Genomic DNA, 15,224 nt, shown 5'->3' with positions numbered 1-15,224 from the left:
AAAAGCCATGTTCATAGTAATGTTAATTACAGGAAACATCCGAAGCTAGGCTCTTTAAAAGAAGGTGAATAAAGTGGACTTTACACCACCAACAGATGCTGTGTAGATTCCGTGATTATTTACTTATTTTAGGAAAACCAAAACCCATGTCACATTTGGACATGAGATGGCAAGCACAGGCTTGGAGGCAGCTCTCCACAAGAAACGTTACCCTGTGGTCTAAATTTGCCCAGGTGTGGTTGAGATCCTGAAGCGTGCTCACGACAATGCCGGAGGCTTCTTCTTTCTTGTTCTGAATCAAAGCAAGTCCATTCTGCTCAATTTTCTCTACCTCTTTTTCTTTTGCTTTAATCAAATCTTCCAGATCCTGAAAGATGAAGAAACAGTCATTTTAAATTATTCTATTATGGAACTCTGGGGTACACTGAAATTGAGCCATTATAGTCTCACAGCCGAAAAATCTTTTATTAAGCTGAAAAGCTTATCATTCTCAGGAGAGGGTCTCCAGAGCGATACTTCTTACATTTAAATTTTTAAAATTCTCTTTTCATTCCATGAGAAATTAGCATAACAAAAAAACCACGCGAAGTTTAAATGGCACTAGATAATTTTTTTCAAGAAGGTACAAGGAAAGAAATATATGTTGGAAATGGTAACATGATTTATATTCTTACATTCATTTATCTTGCTGTTGGAAAAGTTACACAGTCCTAGCTCATGGGATGAAATGCAATTGAATGGTATTCCGGACTCCAGTATCTGAGATTTAGTTACCTTTCTGTGACTGTCAAGGTGTGCCACTTTGTGCAAGTGAGAAACTTCCACAGGGTCTCAGTTTCTTCAGATGAAAAATCAGAGTCTCTATTAACCTGTCTTTCTCCCTAAAATACTCTGATGCTAAGGGAGTATGAAAAGTTGTACAAGTTTCTTTTCATGAATCGAATGCTCATTTTCTTTAGAATTTGCATTTATAATGGTCAGGATGAAATGTGCAAAAAAGAAAATGAGGCAACAATCTGGAGATCATACTTAACCATAATCCTCACCTATATTTTAAAGCCACCTGAAACTTTGGAAAGCTCAGTGAGCCAGGCTGAGACTGCTATCGACATTTTATGGGTGAACAGTGGGAGATTATGTCACGCAACCTGTCTCCAGTCACAAAAGGGCCAGAAGTAGAATCAGAATCCAAGACTTCGGAGCCCACTGACTCCCAGCCCAGTGCTGGAGGCAGATGGGAATTGCGGAGAAGAGGTAAATAAATCCATGTCGGGGTGATGTGGGAAGCTGTATACTGATCCTGGTTACATGCTCACATTCAGAAGTACAGCCCCAGAACTAGATATGCAGATTGTAGGCCTTGGAGGTTAGAGTGAAAATTGCAAAGTATTTTAAGTCTGGATAATGTCTCAATTCTGTGAAAAAGATTTCCAGCTCCCTGTCATGATCCACATATGGATAAGTCCCTTGGGCTTGGGCAGTGCTGTGGATAGGATACTAGTGAGAAGTCCTGGTCTCTGCTGTTTTAGTTACAAACGTACCTCTTTTAATTTTTGCTTCGTGTGGTGCAATCTTTTAATCACTCCCTACCTTACGTATAAATTAGGAATAATAATACATTTGCTTATCTCAAGGGGATAACATTAGATAAATAAATCTATGAAATCCCTTTTAAGCTGTTAAAAACTAGGCAAATGTAAGAGTTTATTTTATTCAGCCATTTGGTAATCTGCCCTACTTCACTGCAAATTTATTTATTTTTCTCTCCTTAACTATTATGAAGCTATTTTTGTCTTGATGTATTAATTAGAAGTTCATGTAATTAGTAGCCGAAAGAGATCGTTTTTGTTTTGAATAACTGTTCTTTCATTTTCGCTTTATAATTTTGTCAGTATTTTGAAAGCTCTGATAATTAACCTGAGAATAAATATAGTGGTTACCAGTGTTACAGGTCCTTTATACAGTAAAGAAAACATAATGAACTTTACTATTTAAGGATTTTTCTCTCTGCTTCTCTAAAAGATTACATAACCATAAATAATCCTTCCAACATTGTCTTTAATATGATCCTAAAATTCAACCACTGGAATTGAATTTATTCTCATTTATCCACAGATGTTAACTTCTTAAGTGAGCAATATTAAACGAATGACTCACTGCTTAGAAACACATCTCCTAAGTGTCCTGTGCATTTATGTTGGAGTAAAAGCAAAACCCAGGAGGAAAACAGGAATGAAATATATATTTTGTGCAAAACAAAGGTGTTTTCCTTTCCCTCCAATAATAATTAAAAGATGATTCTGTTTCTGATCAACGAAGGGAAAAGCCAAACCTAACATTTTTTTTTGCAATAATAAATCATTCTTAACTTGGGTTAATTCATAAATATCAGTTTTTATGTTGGTTCAAATTCATAAATCACTTCTGAAAGAGTGGAAAATATCCAAGATTTTTTTAAACAAAATAAAGCTTGAATCCAGTCACCAATGTAAGCATGCTGGCTTGAATTCTACACTCTGGTCCAGAAGAACCATTTCTCAAAAATGACAATAAATTTTTATCAAGGTTTGTGGTACTGCCAAATGGAACCTGCCAGTTAGGCTACTGTGATTTATATGTGATGCCCCCAAAATAACTATGTGGTCTACTTTCGTTCTGTTCTTTGTTTCCAAAAAAATGACTTTTCATTTGAAATCACAAATTGGCATTGGAGTTAAGTTCTTTCAACCATACTTGAAGCTGTTTCTCCTGACACTGCCTGGTGTGACCCTCTGGGGGGTTAAAAGTTTGGGTCTGAAAAGGAGTGAAACTTGGTCAAGTTTCTGCTACATTTTCCAGCTAGCAATCTCTCTCTCTGTGTTAAATAGAAGACACGTGCATAAAAAGAAAATGGAAAATGGCAGAAAAAAGTATACATTAAAGAGAAGAAAAAATAGTAAGAAAGAGAAAAATAAAAGGAAAGAAGGCAGAAGAAAAATAAAGGAAAAGTTAAATTAACCTATATTTCAGTCTTTTAATAGTCAAGTTTATTATTATAACAAGACAGCACTAACCTTGCTAATGTGAATGCTGAAATTATGTTTTAATTTTAATGAAAACATTGTAACTTAGGAAGTCATCCTTTGAAGTAAAATTTTGAAATTCTGGTTTACTTGTACATTTTAGAATTGATAGCCTACTACTTGAAACCATACTGGCTCCTGGAAGATCGTAAAGGCAATAGGACTAGCTGATGCATGTTTTTGGTCTTCTATCTTTTACACACCAATCTTTTGATGTGAAGTTTTTTTCTTTAATTTCAAGGTAGTTCCCTGTATGATAGTTTTCTTTACCATTTCCATGCACCCTCGACATTGCAATCCATGAGCTTGTCAGCCCAGGACAAGAGCATGTGCTCTTCCTTTTTGAACCAAAAAGCTTTGACTGAGAGCTGAGATATACATCTCTTTACATATGCCCCCAAAGAAAAACTGCTGGTTGGAAGGAAGATCATTACCAAAGGCCATTCTTTTTGAAAGCTGAAATATAAAAACTATCACAGCTAATCTGTAACACACTACAAATTATTGAATTATTTAAAAAAAATTAGAGCATTCACTGTAACAGCTTACATTTCTTTTGTATAAACAAGAATCCCTGAGGAAATATAAAGTGGTCCTAAGTCACTGGAACATTTAGAGTCTGCCCGCTCCACACCAAGATCCTTATCACCAACAGGAGAACAAGCAGGTGTGGTCTTCCCAATGGGACACAGTAAGAGGTAACACTGTCCGCTGGGAAGCACTGGCTCATTGGAGTTGAACCGGAACCAAATCAAGCCGCTAGTGCTGACTCCCATTTACCGGAAATACAGGGGAGAGGAGAGCATCTCAAGGGACTACACAGGCTAATCAATCCTGAACCTGAGTCCAGTCTACGGTTTTTGCAACAAGTTAAGTGTCAAAAAAAAAACTTAAAGAGACTTAAAAGATCTAAGAAGAAATGGAGGATGTGGACACTCTGATATCTTTGTTTAAATAAATTAACTTAAAAAAAAGATATTTTAAAGACAATTGAGGAAATAGTGTTATGAGTTGGGCATTAAATAGTATTCAGGGGTTACTGTGAATTTTTTTGTGGTGATAATGATATTATGGTAATATAAGAAAAGGGTCCATTTCTTTTAGAGAGGCATACTGTAGCATGCAGGAATAAAATGACACGATATCTGGGGAGGCGGAGTCAAGAGGGCAGTGTGGGAAGATGACGAGTTAGCATCTCCCCATAATTAGGATGCCTGCCGGCCACTGGTGGCGGACCCTGACGCCCAAGGAGACGGGAGGAACCCCCAAGTGAACTGGTAGGACGTGGGGGACTGAGCGGGGAGGAGAAGTGGAGGCCAGACAGGATGGGCACCCCTGAGGCCAGGGAGATAAGGACAGGCAGGTGGGAGGAGCCATCCGGGAGGAGTGGGAGAGGAGTGGAGAGGTTGATTGCCCCGCCCACTCGGGCCCGGGGAGCCTGCTGAGCTCCCGGGCTGGTCCCCTGCCCTACAGGGCCCCTCCTCCCCCCGGCCACATTGGTCCTGGGGGCACAGGAAGGAGGCTGAGGAGAGGCAGGTGGGAGGGGCCCTCCAGGAGGAGCAGGAGAGGAGTGGAGGGCGTTTGCCCTGCCTACTCAGGCCCGGGAGCCCCACTGAGCTCACAGGTGAGGTCCCCCCACCCTCTGAGACCAGGGGTGGGGGGGCACGCCTGGGCCCCTTCTGTTCCTTGAACCTAAGCCCCACCCCCTACAGCACCCAGGGCCTTTTCCGGCCCTGTGGGTCCTGAGCATTGGCCTCGCCCACCACCCAAACCTTGCCCTTGTTTAGGCCCTGCCCTCCACAGCCAAGGCCTTCCACCCCCCTTATTTGACTTTCTTTTCTTTTCTTTTTTCTTTCTTTTTCTGCCACGCCATGCAGATTGGGGGATCTTGGTTCACGAGCCGGCGGTTGGGCGAAGTTCCCGTGGTGGGAGCTCTGAGTCCGAAGCACTGGACTAACAGAGAACCTCAGACCCCAGGGAATATTCATTGGAGTGAGGTCTCATGGAGGTCCTCATCTCAGCACCAAGACCCTGCTCTACCCAACAGCCTACAAACTCCAGTGTTGGAAGCCTCAGGGCAAACAACCACTAAAGACAGGAACACAATCCCACTCATAAAAAAAATTAAGAAATGAGACAGCAAAAAAATATGTCACAGATGAAGGAGCAAGGTAAAAACCTATAAATAAATGAAGAGCAAATAAATGAAGAGGAAATAGGCAGTCTACCTGAAAAAGAAATCAGAGTAATGATAGTAAAGGTGATCCAGAATCTCAGAAATAGAATGGAGGCACAGTTGAGAAAATAAATGTTTAACAAATGTCTAGAAGAACTAAAGAACAAACAGAGATGAACAACCCAATAACTGAAATGAAAAATACACTAGAAGGTTATCAATAACAGAATAACTGAGGCAGAAGAACAAATAAGTGAGCTGGAAGACAAAATGGTGGAAATAACTGCCAAGGAGCAGAAAAAAGAAAAAAAATGAAAAGTATCGAAGACAATTTCAGAGACCCTCTGGGACAACACTAAATGCACCAACATTCGAATTATAGGGGTCCCAGAAGAAGAGAAAAAGAAAGGGTCTGAGAAAACATCTGAAGAGATTATAGATGAAAACTTCCATAACATGGAAAAGGAAATAGTCACCCAAGTCCAGGAAGCACAGACAGTCCCACACAGAATAACCCTAGGAAAAACACACCAAGACACATATTAATCAAACTAACAAAAATTAAATTCAAAGAAAAAATATTAAAAGCAGCAAGGGAAAAAACAAAAAAATAACATGCAAAGGAATCCTCATAAGGTTATCAGCTGATTTTTCAGCAAAAACTCTGCAGGCCAGAAGGGAGTGGCAGAATACATAAGGTGATGAAAGAGGAAAATCTACAACCAAGATTACTCTATCCAGCAAGGATTTCATTCAGATTTGATGGAGAAATCAAAAGCTTTTCAGACAAGCAAAAGCTAAGAGAATTCAGCACCACCAAACCAGCTTTACAACAAATGCTAAAGGAACTTCTCTAGGTGGGAAACACAAGAGAAGAAAAAGACTCACAAAAACAAACCCAAAACAATTAAGAAAATGCTAATAGGAACACACATATCAATAATAACCGTGGGGCTTCCCTGGTGGCGCAGTGGTTGAGAGTCCGCCTGCCGATGCAGGGGACATGGGTTCGTGCCCCGGTCCGGGAAGATCCCACATGCTGCGGAGTGGCTGGGCCCGTGAGCCATGGCTGCTGAGCCTGCGTGTCCGGAGCCTGTGCTCCACAACGGGAGAGGCCACAACGGTGAGAGGCCCGCGTACGGCAATAAAAAATAATAATAATAATAATAACCTTGAATGTAAATGGATTAAATGCCCCAACCAAAAGACATAAAAACAAGATCTGAAAGGATACAAAAACAAGACCCATATATATGCTGTCTACAAGATACCCACGTCAGACGTAGGGACACATACAGACCAAAAGTGAAAGGATGGAAAAAAGATATTCCATGCAAATGGAAAGCAAAAGCAAGCTGGAGTAGCAATACTCATATCAGATAAACTAGACTTTAAAATAAAAACTGTTACAAGAGATAAGGAGGGACACTACATAATGATCAAAGGATCAATCCAAGAAGATATAACAATTATAAACGTTTATGTGTCCAACATAGGAGCACCTCAATACATAAGGCAAATGCTAACAACCATGAAATGAGAAATCGACAGTAACACAATAAGATTAGGCGACTTTAACACCCCACTTACACCAATGGACAGATCATCCAAACAGAAAATAAATAAGGAAACACAAGCTTTAAATGATACAATAGACCAGATAGATTTAATTGATATTTATAGAACAATCCACCCAAAAGTGGCAGAATACACTTTCTTCTCAAGTGCACATGGAACATTCTCAGATCACATCTTGGGTCACAAATCACAGATCACATCTTGGGTCACAAATCAAGCCTCAGAAAATTTAAGAAAACTAAAATTGTACCAAGCATCTTTTCTGACCACAATGCTATGAGACTGGAGATCAATTATAGGAAAAAACTGTAAAAAACACAAATACATGGAGGCTAAACAGTGTGATATTAAATAACTAAGAGATCACTGAAGAAATCAAAGATGAAATCAAAAAATACCTAGAGACAAATGACAATGAAAACATGACGACCCAAAACCTATAGGATGCAGAAAAGCAGTTCTAAGAGGGAAGTTTATAGGAATTCAATCTCACCTCAAGAAACAAGAAAAATCTCAAATAAACAATCTAACCCTACATTTAAAACAACTAGAGAAAGAAGAACAAAGAAAACCCAAAGTCAAGAGAAGGAAAGAAATCATAAAGATCAGAGCAGAAATAAATGAAATTGAAATGAGGAAAACAGTAGCAAAGGTCAATAAAACTAAAAGCTGGTTCTTTGAGAAGATAAACAAAATTGATAAACCCTTAGCCAGACTCATCAAGAAAAAAAGGGAGAGGATGAAAATCAACAAAATTAGAAATGAAAAAGGAGAAATCACAACCAACACTGCAGAAATACAAAGGATTATAAGAGACTACCACAAACAACTATATGCCAATAAAATGCACAACCATGAAGAAATGGACAAATTCTTGGAAAGGTACAATTTTCCAAGACTGAACAAGGAAGAATTAGAAAATATAAACAGACCTATCACAAGCAATGAAATTGAGAGCGCAATTAAAAATCTTCAAATAAACAAAAGTCCAGGACCAGATGGCTTCACAGGCAAATTCTATCAAACATTCAGAGAAGAGCTAACACCGATCCTTTTCAAACTCTTGCAAAAAATTGCAGAGGGAGAAACACTCCCAAATTCATTCTACGAGGCCACCATCACCCTGATAACAAAACCAGAAAAATATATCGCAAAAAAGAAAATTATAGATCAATATCACTGATGAACATAGATGCAAAAATCCTGAACAAAATACTAGCAAACAGAATCCAACAGCACATTAAAAGGATCATACACCATGATCAAGTGGGATTTATCCCAGGGATTCAAGGATCCTTCAATATATGCAAATCAATCAATGTGATACACCACATTAACAAATTAAGGAATAAAAACCATATGATCATCTCAATAGATGCAGAAAAAGCATTTGACAAAATTCAATACCTATTTATGATAAAGACTCTCCAGAAAATGGGCATAGAGAGAACCTACCTCAACATAATAAAGGTCATATATGACAAACCCACAGCAAGCATCATTCTTAATGGTGAAAAATTGAAGGCATTTCCACTAAGATTAGAAACAAGACAAGGATGTCCACTCTCGCCACTCCTATTCAACATAGTTTTGGAAGTCCTAGTCATGGCAATCAGAGAAGAAAAAGAAATAAATGGAATACAAATTGGAAAAAAAAGAAGTAAAACTGTCACTCTTTGCAGATGACATGATACTATACATAGAAGATCCTAAAGATGCCACCAGAAAACTACTAGAACTAATCAATGAATTTGGTAAAGTTGCAGGATACAAAATTAATGCACAGAAATCTCTGGCATTCATATACACCAACAACGAAAAATCAGAAAGAGAAATATAGGAAACACTCTCATTTACTATTGCAACAAAAAGAATACAACACCTAGGAACAAACCTGCCTAAGGAGGCAAAAGACTTGTACTCAGAAAACTATAAAACACTAATGAAAGAAATCAGAGATGACATAAACATATGGAGAAATATACCATGTTCTTCGATTGGAAGAATCAATATTGTGAAAATCACTATACTAACCAAAGCAATCTACAGATTCAGTGCAATCCCTATCAAACTACATATGGCATTCTTCACAGAATTAGAACAAAAAATTTTACAACTCGTATGGAAACACAAAAGACCCCAAATAGTCAAAGCAATCTTGAGAAAGAAAAACAGAGTTGGAGGAATCAGGCTCCCCAACTTCAAACTATATCACAAAACTACAGCAATCAAGACAGTATGGTACTGGCACAAAAACAGAAATATAGGTCAATGGTACAGCATAGAATGCCCAGAGATACACCCACGCACATATGGGCACCTAATTTATGACAAAGGAGGCAAGAACATACAATGGAGAAAAGACAGCCTCTTCAATAAGTGGTTCTCCGAAAACTGGACAGCTACATGTAAAAGAATGAAAATAGGACACTACCTAACACCACACACAAAAATAAACTCCAAAAGGATTAAAGAGTTAAACGTAAGGCCAGACACTACAAAACTCTTAGAGGAAAACATAGGAAAAACACTCTTTGACATAAACCACAGCAAGGTCTTTTTTGACCCATCTCCTAGAGAAATGGAAATAAAAACAAAAATAAACAAATGGGACATAATTAAACTTAAAAGCTTTTGCACAGCAAAGAAAACCACAAACAAGACAAAAAGACAACCCTCAGAATGGGAGAAAATATTTGCAAATGAAACAACAGACAAAGGATTAACCTCCAAAATACACGAATAGCTCATGGAACTATCATATAAAACAAAAAATCCAGTTAAAAAATGGGCAGAAGACCTAAATAGACATTTCCCCAAAGAAGACACACAGATGGCCAAGAGCACATGAGAATATGCTCAACATCACTAATCATTAGAGAAATGCAAATCCAAACTACAATGAGGTATCACCTCACACCAGTCAGAATGGCCATTATCAAATAATGTAGAAACAATAAATGCTGGAAACGGTGTGGTGGAAAGGGAAACCTCCTGCACTGTTGGTGGGAATGTAAATTGATACAGCCACTATGGAAAACAGTACAGAGTTTCCTTAAAAAACTAAACTAAAAACTTTCCTTAAAAACTAAAAATAGAACTACCATACGACACAGCAATCCCACTACTGGGCATATACCCTGAGAAAACCATAATTCAAAAAGAGTCATGTACTGCAATGTTCACTGCAGCACTATTGACAATAGCCAAGACATGGAACCAACCTAAATGTCCATCAACAGATGAATGGATAAAGAAGATGTGGCACATATATACAATGGAATATTACTCAGCCATAAATTGAGTTATCTGTAGTGAGGTGGATGGACCTAGAAGTAAGTCAGAAAGAGAAAAACAAATACCATATGCTAACGCATATATATGGAATCTAAAAAAAGAAAAATGGTACTGATGAACCTAGTTGCACAGCAGGAATAGAGAGGGAGACATAGAAAATGGACTTGAGGACACGGGGTGGGAGGGGCAAGCTGGGGCGAAGTGAGAGTAGCATCGACATATATACACTACCGAATGTAAAATAGTTAGCTAGTGGGAAGCAGCAGCATAGCACAGGGAGATCAGCTCGGTGCTTTGTGTCCACCTAGAGGGGTGGGATAGGGAGGGTGGGAGGGAGGCTGAAGAGGGAGGGGATATGGGAACATATATATGCATATGGCTGATTCACTTTGTTGTACAACAGACACTAACACAGTATCGTGAAGGAATTATACTCCAGTAAAGATCTATTTAAAAACAACAACAAACACAGTATGGTACTGGCATAATGATAGACATATAGATCAATGGAATGGAACTTAGCTTCCAGAAATAAACTCATGCATTTACAGCCAATTAAAAAAGAAAATGACATGATGTCTGGGATTCACTGTAAAATCTTTACAAAGAAAAGAAATAATGCAGGCAAGTATGTCAAAATCTTGATCATTATTAAATCTGATGATCAGTATAGAAGGATTCTCTACGTACAAGTGTATCTGAAAACTCATAAATTCAAATTTATAAAAACAGGTGAGGGCTTCCCTGGTGGCGCAATGGTTGTGAGTCTGCCTGCCGATGCAGGGGACACGGGTTCGTGCCCCGGTCCGGGAGGATCCCACATGCCGCGGAGCGGCTGGACCCGTGAGCCATGGCCGCTGCGCCTGCGCGTCCGGAGCCTGTGCTCCGCAACGGGAGGGGCCACAACAGTGAGAGGCCCACGTACCACACACACACAAAAAAAACCAAAAAACAAACAAACAAACAAAAAAAACAGGTGAAAAAAAACCTCACAGTTAGAAAAACTCTATAAATCACATAATCAGAGAAATTTGTTACCAAATGCAGCATTTTTCCATACTGAATCCTCAATTCTCAGGACCCACAAATTTCTTCGGTGTACACAATGAAATTGTGTAGCGGCACCTGTCAGCCACCTGGACCAGTTACCTGACAGTCTTTCAGCGCGTTCTGAACTGAAGCCTGATCTCCAATTCGCTCTTGTTGCTTTAGTCTCTTTTCCTGGGTTTCAAACCAAGTTTTCAGACATTGTACGTTATTTTCATATTCTGACCAAGATTCCAATAAGCCTTCCAACAGCTGGATCTGAACAAACATAATGAAATGAAATTTGCAATTTTATTTTAGAATCAAATTACTGGCAGGTCACTATTTCCTCCAGATTAAGAATTCTTAAGAGACAGTCCATTGTATATATGATTAAAAATGAATGTTAAAAAGTATAAATCAATGACCATTACTGGTAAACAAGTAAAGAACTTAAGTCAACTTGAGGCAAAGGAAAAAGATATTAAGAGGCATCTTTAATAAACGAAAACAATATGAAATATTCAAAGAGCAGTGGGTACATAGACAAAATAATGAACAGGGCTGAAGAACTGTTAGAACCTTCAGAGGCCGGTCTCTTCGGAAGCAGTTGTGTGCCCAGTGTAGCCATACTATTCGTGGGATGAGTTTTCTTTACAGAGTGTACCTGTTCTTGGCGTTTTCATGAAACATGGACAGCAGAGAGCACTTGGCTCACCTTCTCAGTGACGAGACCCTGCAGGATTTGCCAGCTTTTATTCATTGCTCCAAGTTGCTCAGCAAAATCAGTCTTATCGCTGCGTTTACTTTCCACGTCCTGACTACTGATTTGTAGCACAGACTGGTTCACAAAATCGACAGTCAGCTGTTTACAGTTAATGTCGATCTTAAAACCCTAAAAAGGGAAAGGCGAAAATAAGAAAACAAGCTTATATGTATAAATGTCTTATATTTTACCAGGAGTTGGAAAGCCTTAAGTAACCTTAAGATTCATATTATCACTTGTGTGATTGAGTCCAAATGGCACAATCGGTATGTATTAATATAACCCATTATCTTCAGAAGTTGAATATATATAATATATGAATATACTGAATATAAATTGAATCCATACATTTTGAATGTATAAATATATTGAATTTGAGTTTGTAAAGATTTGAATTTATAGATATATTGAATATACATTTTTTTTAGGTAGGAAAGTAGAACTGGGCAAATTGTATAATCTCACTATAAAATATTTACAAATTATAGTATTTATTTTTATGATTTCTTAAAATGACACAAAATCTTATTCAAAATTATTCCTAAGACTGGACAACTTTCCTACGCCTATAACTAGGGAAGCAGTTTTCTTACTATAGTAGACCTACCCGGTCACTATATATGAAACATATACTTTCAGACCTGATTTCCATAACTTGAGTTTTTGAGTTTCTTCAAATAAAACAGTCCTAAAGTATGCAAAGCTAAAGACAAACAAACAAAAATGTTTAATTACCTTATATTTCTGAAGGTATTCATGAATTGCCTTGTAACCGATGGAGTTTTTAATACTCTCTGCATCCATTTGAATAACATTTTCCATGAGAGAGATCCAAGCCATGACTTCAGAAATGGCACGGCGAGAAGGCAGCTTATCCATTTGCAGCTGCCCATGTCAGATAGAAGAAGTCGCAAGTGTTAAAATTCAAACTCGATTCCTGTTAACCTAAAACTCTATTAATTCCTACTAAAGTACCAACAGAGGTAACACTTCTTAATGACATTTTTGGATATTAACCTTGTTAGAAGCTTGAAATTAAACATAGGCAAACACTGAACGTTAATAGTCCTCTTATGTTCACTTGACATCGAATACTATAAACATTGCATAAACACTACCTAATTAATCAAAACACCAGCAGGACGAAAATATTATTCTTATTTTATAGCTAGTTTTATGAGTATAAAAAAACGTAACTACAAAACATTCAACAGATGTATTTTATTAATTATCTTGTAAAATCTCTGTCTATTATGACTCAGGAATGTTACCACAACACTACAAACTATCATTTTCTAGATTTTTGGCGCTCTCATGTTTATTCCAAAGAGCATAGCCAATTTCCTCAGTCTTTCACTAAAACATACTTAGAATCCTGAATCTTCCTTAACATATCATACATTTATGCAAATGCTTGTAATGACTGAGAGGAACAAAAGCAATCATTTAAAATATTTATGGACTGCTATGTGGGCAGAAAGAGATACAAGTTAATGAGAGATGTTTCCTGCCCTCTAGAAATGTACAGCTGCTGATTAGAAGGGATAAGACATTTATATGAAACACATCTTTACACCTTGTACACAGTGATGAATGCCCAAGAGAGATAAAGATAAAATATCTGGGAGTTCAGGGGAGAGAAGCATAATTTCCAGATAAGAGAGCTACTCACTTCTCTTCCCCTAGTTGTTGAATGTCAGCTCGATTGTAGGTAAGGTTATAGGTCTTTTACATATATTATTATTATTATTAAATCTTCAATAACTACCCACTTTATGAGACAGGTATAGTTACCCATATTTTATTTATGAGAAAACAAAGAATTTAAACAGACAAGGACAGACAAGGATTCTAAAACACACACACACACACATGATAAAGAAGCTCTTGGAAGACAGGGAATTTATAGATAGGGCATTTGTAGAACCGTTCACTTTTTTTTTTTTAATTAGAGTATAGTTGATTTACAATGTTGTGTTACTTTCTGTTGAACAGCAAAGTGACTCAGTTGTACATATACATATATCCACTCTTTTTTAGATTCTTTTCCCATATAGGTCATTACAGAGTACTGAGTAGAGTTTCCTGTGCTATACAGTAGGTCCTTATTAGTTATCTATTTTATATATAATAGTGTTAATATGCAATACAATGGAAGACATAAAAGACGAGATGTCCAAGACAAAGCTGATTTAAGTTTGTGAGCAAAAGCAGATCAATGTACTTTTCCATCTAATACTGCTTACACCAATTATGACCAATTAAACCGATGATTATTTCTGTACCTGGTGGAGCTTTTCCTGTACGGTTGGAATATTTGTCAGCAGGTCAGTCCACTGGCCATCAATGTGTGACAGCTCAGAACGCAGGGCAGCTGTGTCCACTTTCTTTAGTCTAAGAAGCTGATTTCCAGTGCTCAGAACAGACGATTTCAAGGTAGATTTGGCATCCACCTCTTTGGAAAACTCCTAAAAGAAGCAGCAATGTTCAAATCAGGATTGAGTAGCCAGACCCTTCATTTAAGAAAAGAGACTACTTCATTACATAAACAAGTTTTCTTTACATCTTGAAGGGGAGTGGTGATATTAAACACTCTGGAGGAAAACAAAAGCAACGCACCCTTGCCCCAAATGAAGGCCAACATTACTTAAACACTACTTTAAAGAGGCAATGTTGAACCCTACTATTCTGCATAATTATTGAACACAGAGTGAACACTGACAAATTCTCTATAGCTTGATTTCCTAAGTACATCCATTGACAACTGATGCCCTTTTCACCTGTAAGTCCTGCCTGAAAACAATAAAACTGAATCAAAGGCTTTAGATTCTTGAGCTTACCAGAAAAGCGTTCAGATGATCACGGACCATTTCCAGTTCTTGAGGAACTGTCACAGATTGTTGAGTCCAAAATTCTAGCCTGTCTTTTGCAGACTGTAACCAGTGGGTGAGATCTGCAGATTCACTTTGATATCTGTAAGGACAGTAATAAGCCTATTAAGTAAACATCCAATTCTGACTTTGTGCTAACCCCTGTTAGTCACCAATGCTAATTTTAAAAGGAGACACAGGGCTTCCCTAGTGGCGCAGTGGTTGAGAGTCCACCTGCCGATGCAGGGGACACGGGTTCGTGCCCCGGTCCGGGAAGATCCCACATGCCGCGGAGCGGCTGGGCCCGTGAGCCATGGCCGCTGAGCCTGCGCGTCCGGAGCCTGTGCTCCGCAACGGGAGAGGCCACAGCAGTGAGAGGCCCGTATACCGCAAAAAAAAAAAAGGAGACACAACAGATTTGGGAGAATAATGCCCTGGGTTGACACTCT

General features: G+C 38.3%; 1 protein-coding gene across 1 annotated transcript in view; it reads right to left on the bottom strand.

Annotated features, from left to right (window-relative positions):
• Positions 1–15,224, bottom strand: part of SYNE1 (spectrin repeat containing nuclear envelope protein 1) — a 456,320-nt gene that overhangs the window by 99,764 nt on the left and 341,332 nt on the right. The window contains exons 109-114 of the mRNA XM_060168000.1: positions 14,746–14,878; positions 14,191–14,373; positions 12,641–12,790; positions 11,858–12,034; positions 11,263–11,418; positions 212–367 (exon numbers count right to left, since the gene is read on the bottom strand). Coding sequence (XP_060023983.1) covers positions 212–367; positions 11,263–11,418; positions 11,858–12,034; positions 12,641–12,790; positions 14,191–14,373; positions 14,746–14,878 — 955 coding nt within the window. The remainder of the gene's footprint in view (positions 1–211; positions 368–11,262; positions 11,419–11,857; positions 12,035–12,640; positions 12,791–14,190; positions 14,374–14,745; positions 14,879–15,224) is intronic.

The sequence above is a fragment of the Lagenorhynchus albirostris genome, chromosome 12, assembly GCF_949774975.1.
Source record: "Lagenorhynchus albirostris chromosome 12, mLagAlb1.1, whole genome shotgun sequence".
NCBI classification, from domain to species: Eukaryota; Metazoa; Chordata; class Mammalia; order Artiodactyla; family Delphinidae; genus Lagenorhynchus; species Lagenorhynchus albirostris.
This window is presented reverse-complemented; position numbering and strand designations above follow the sequence as displayed.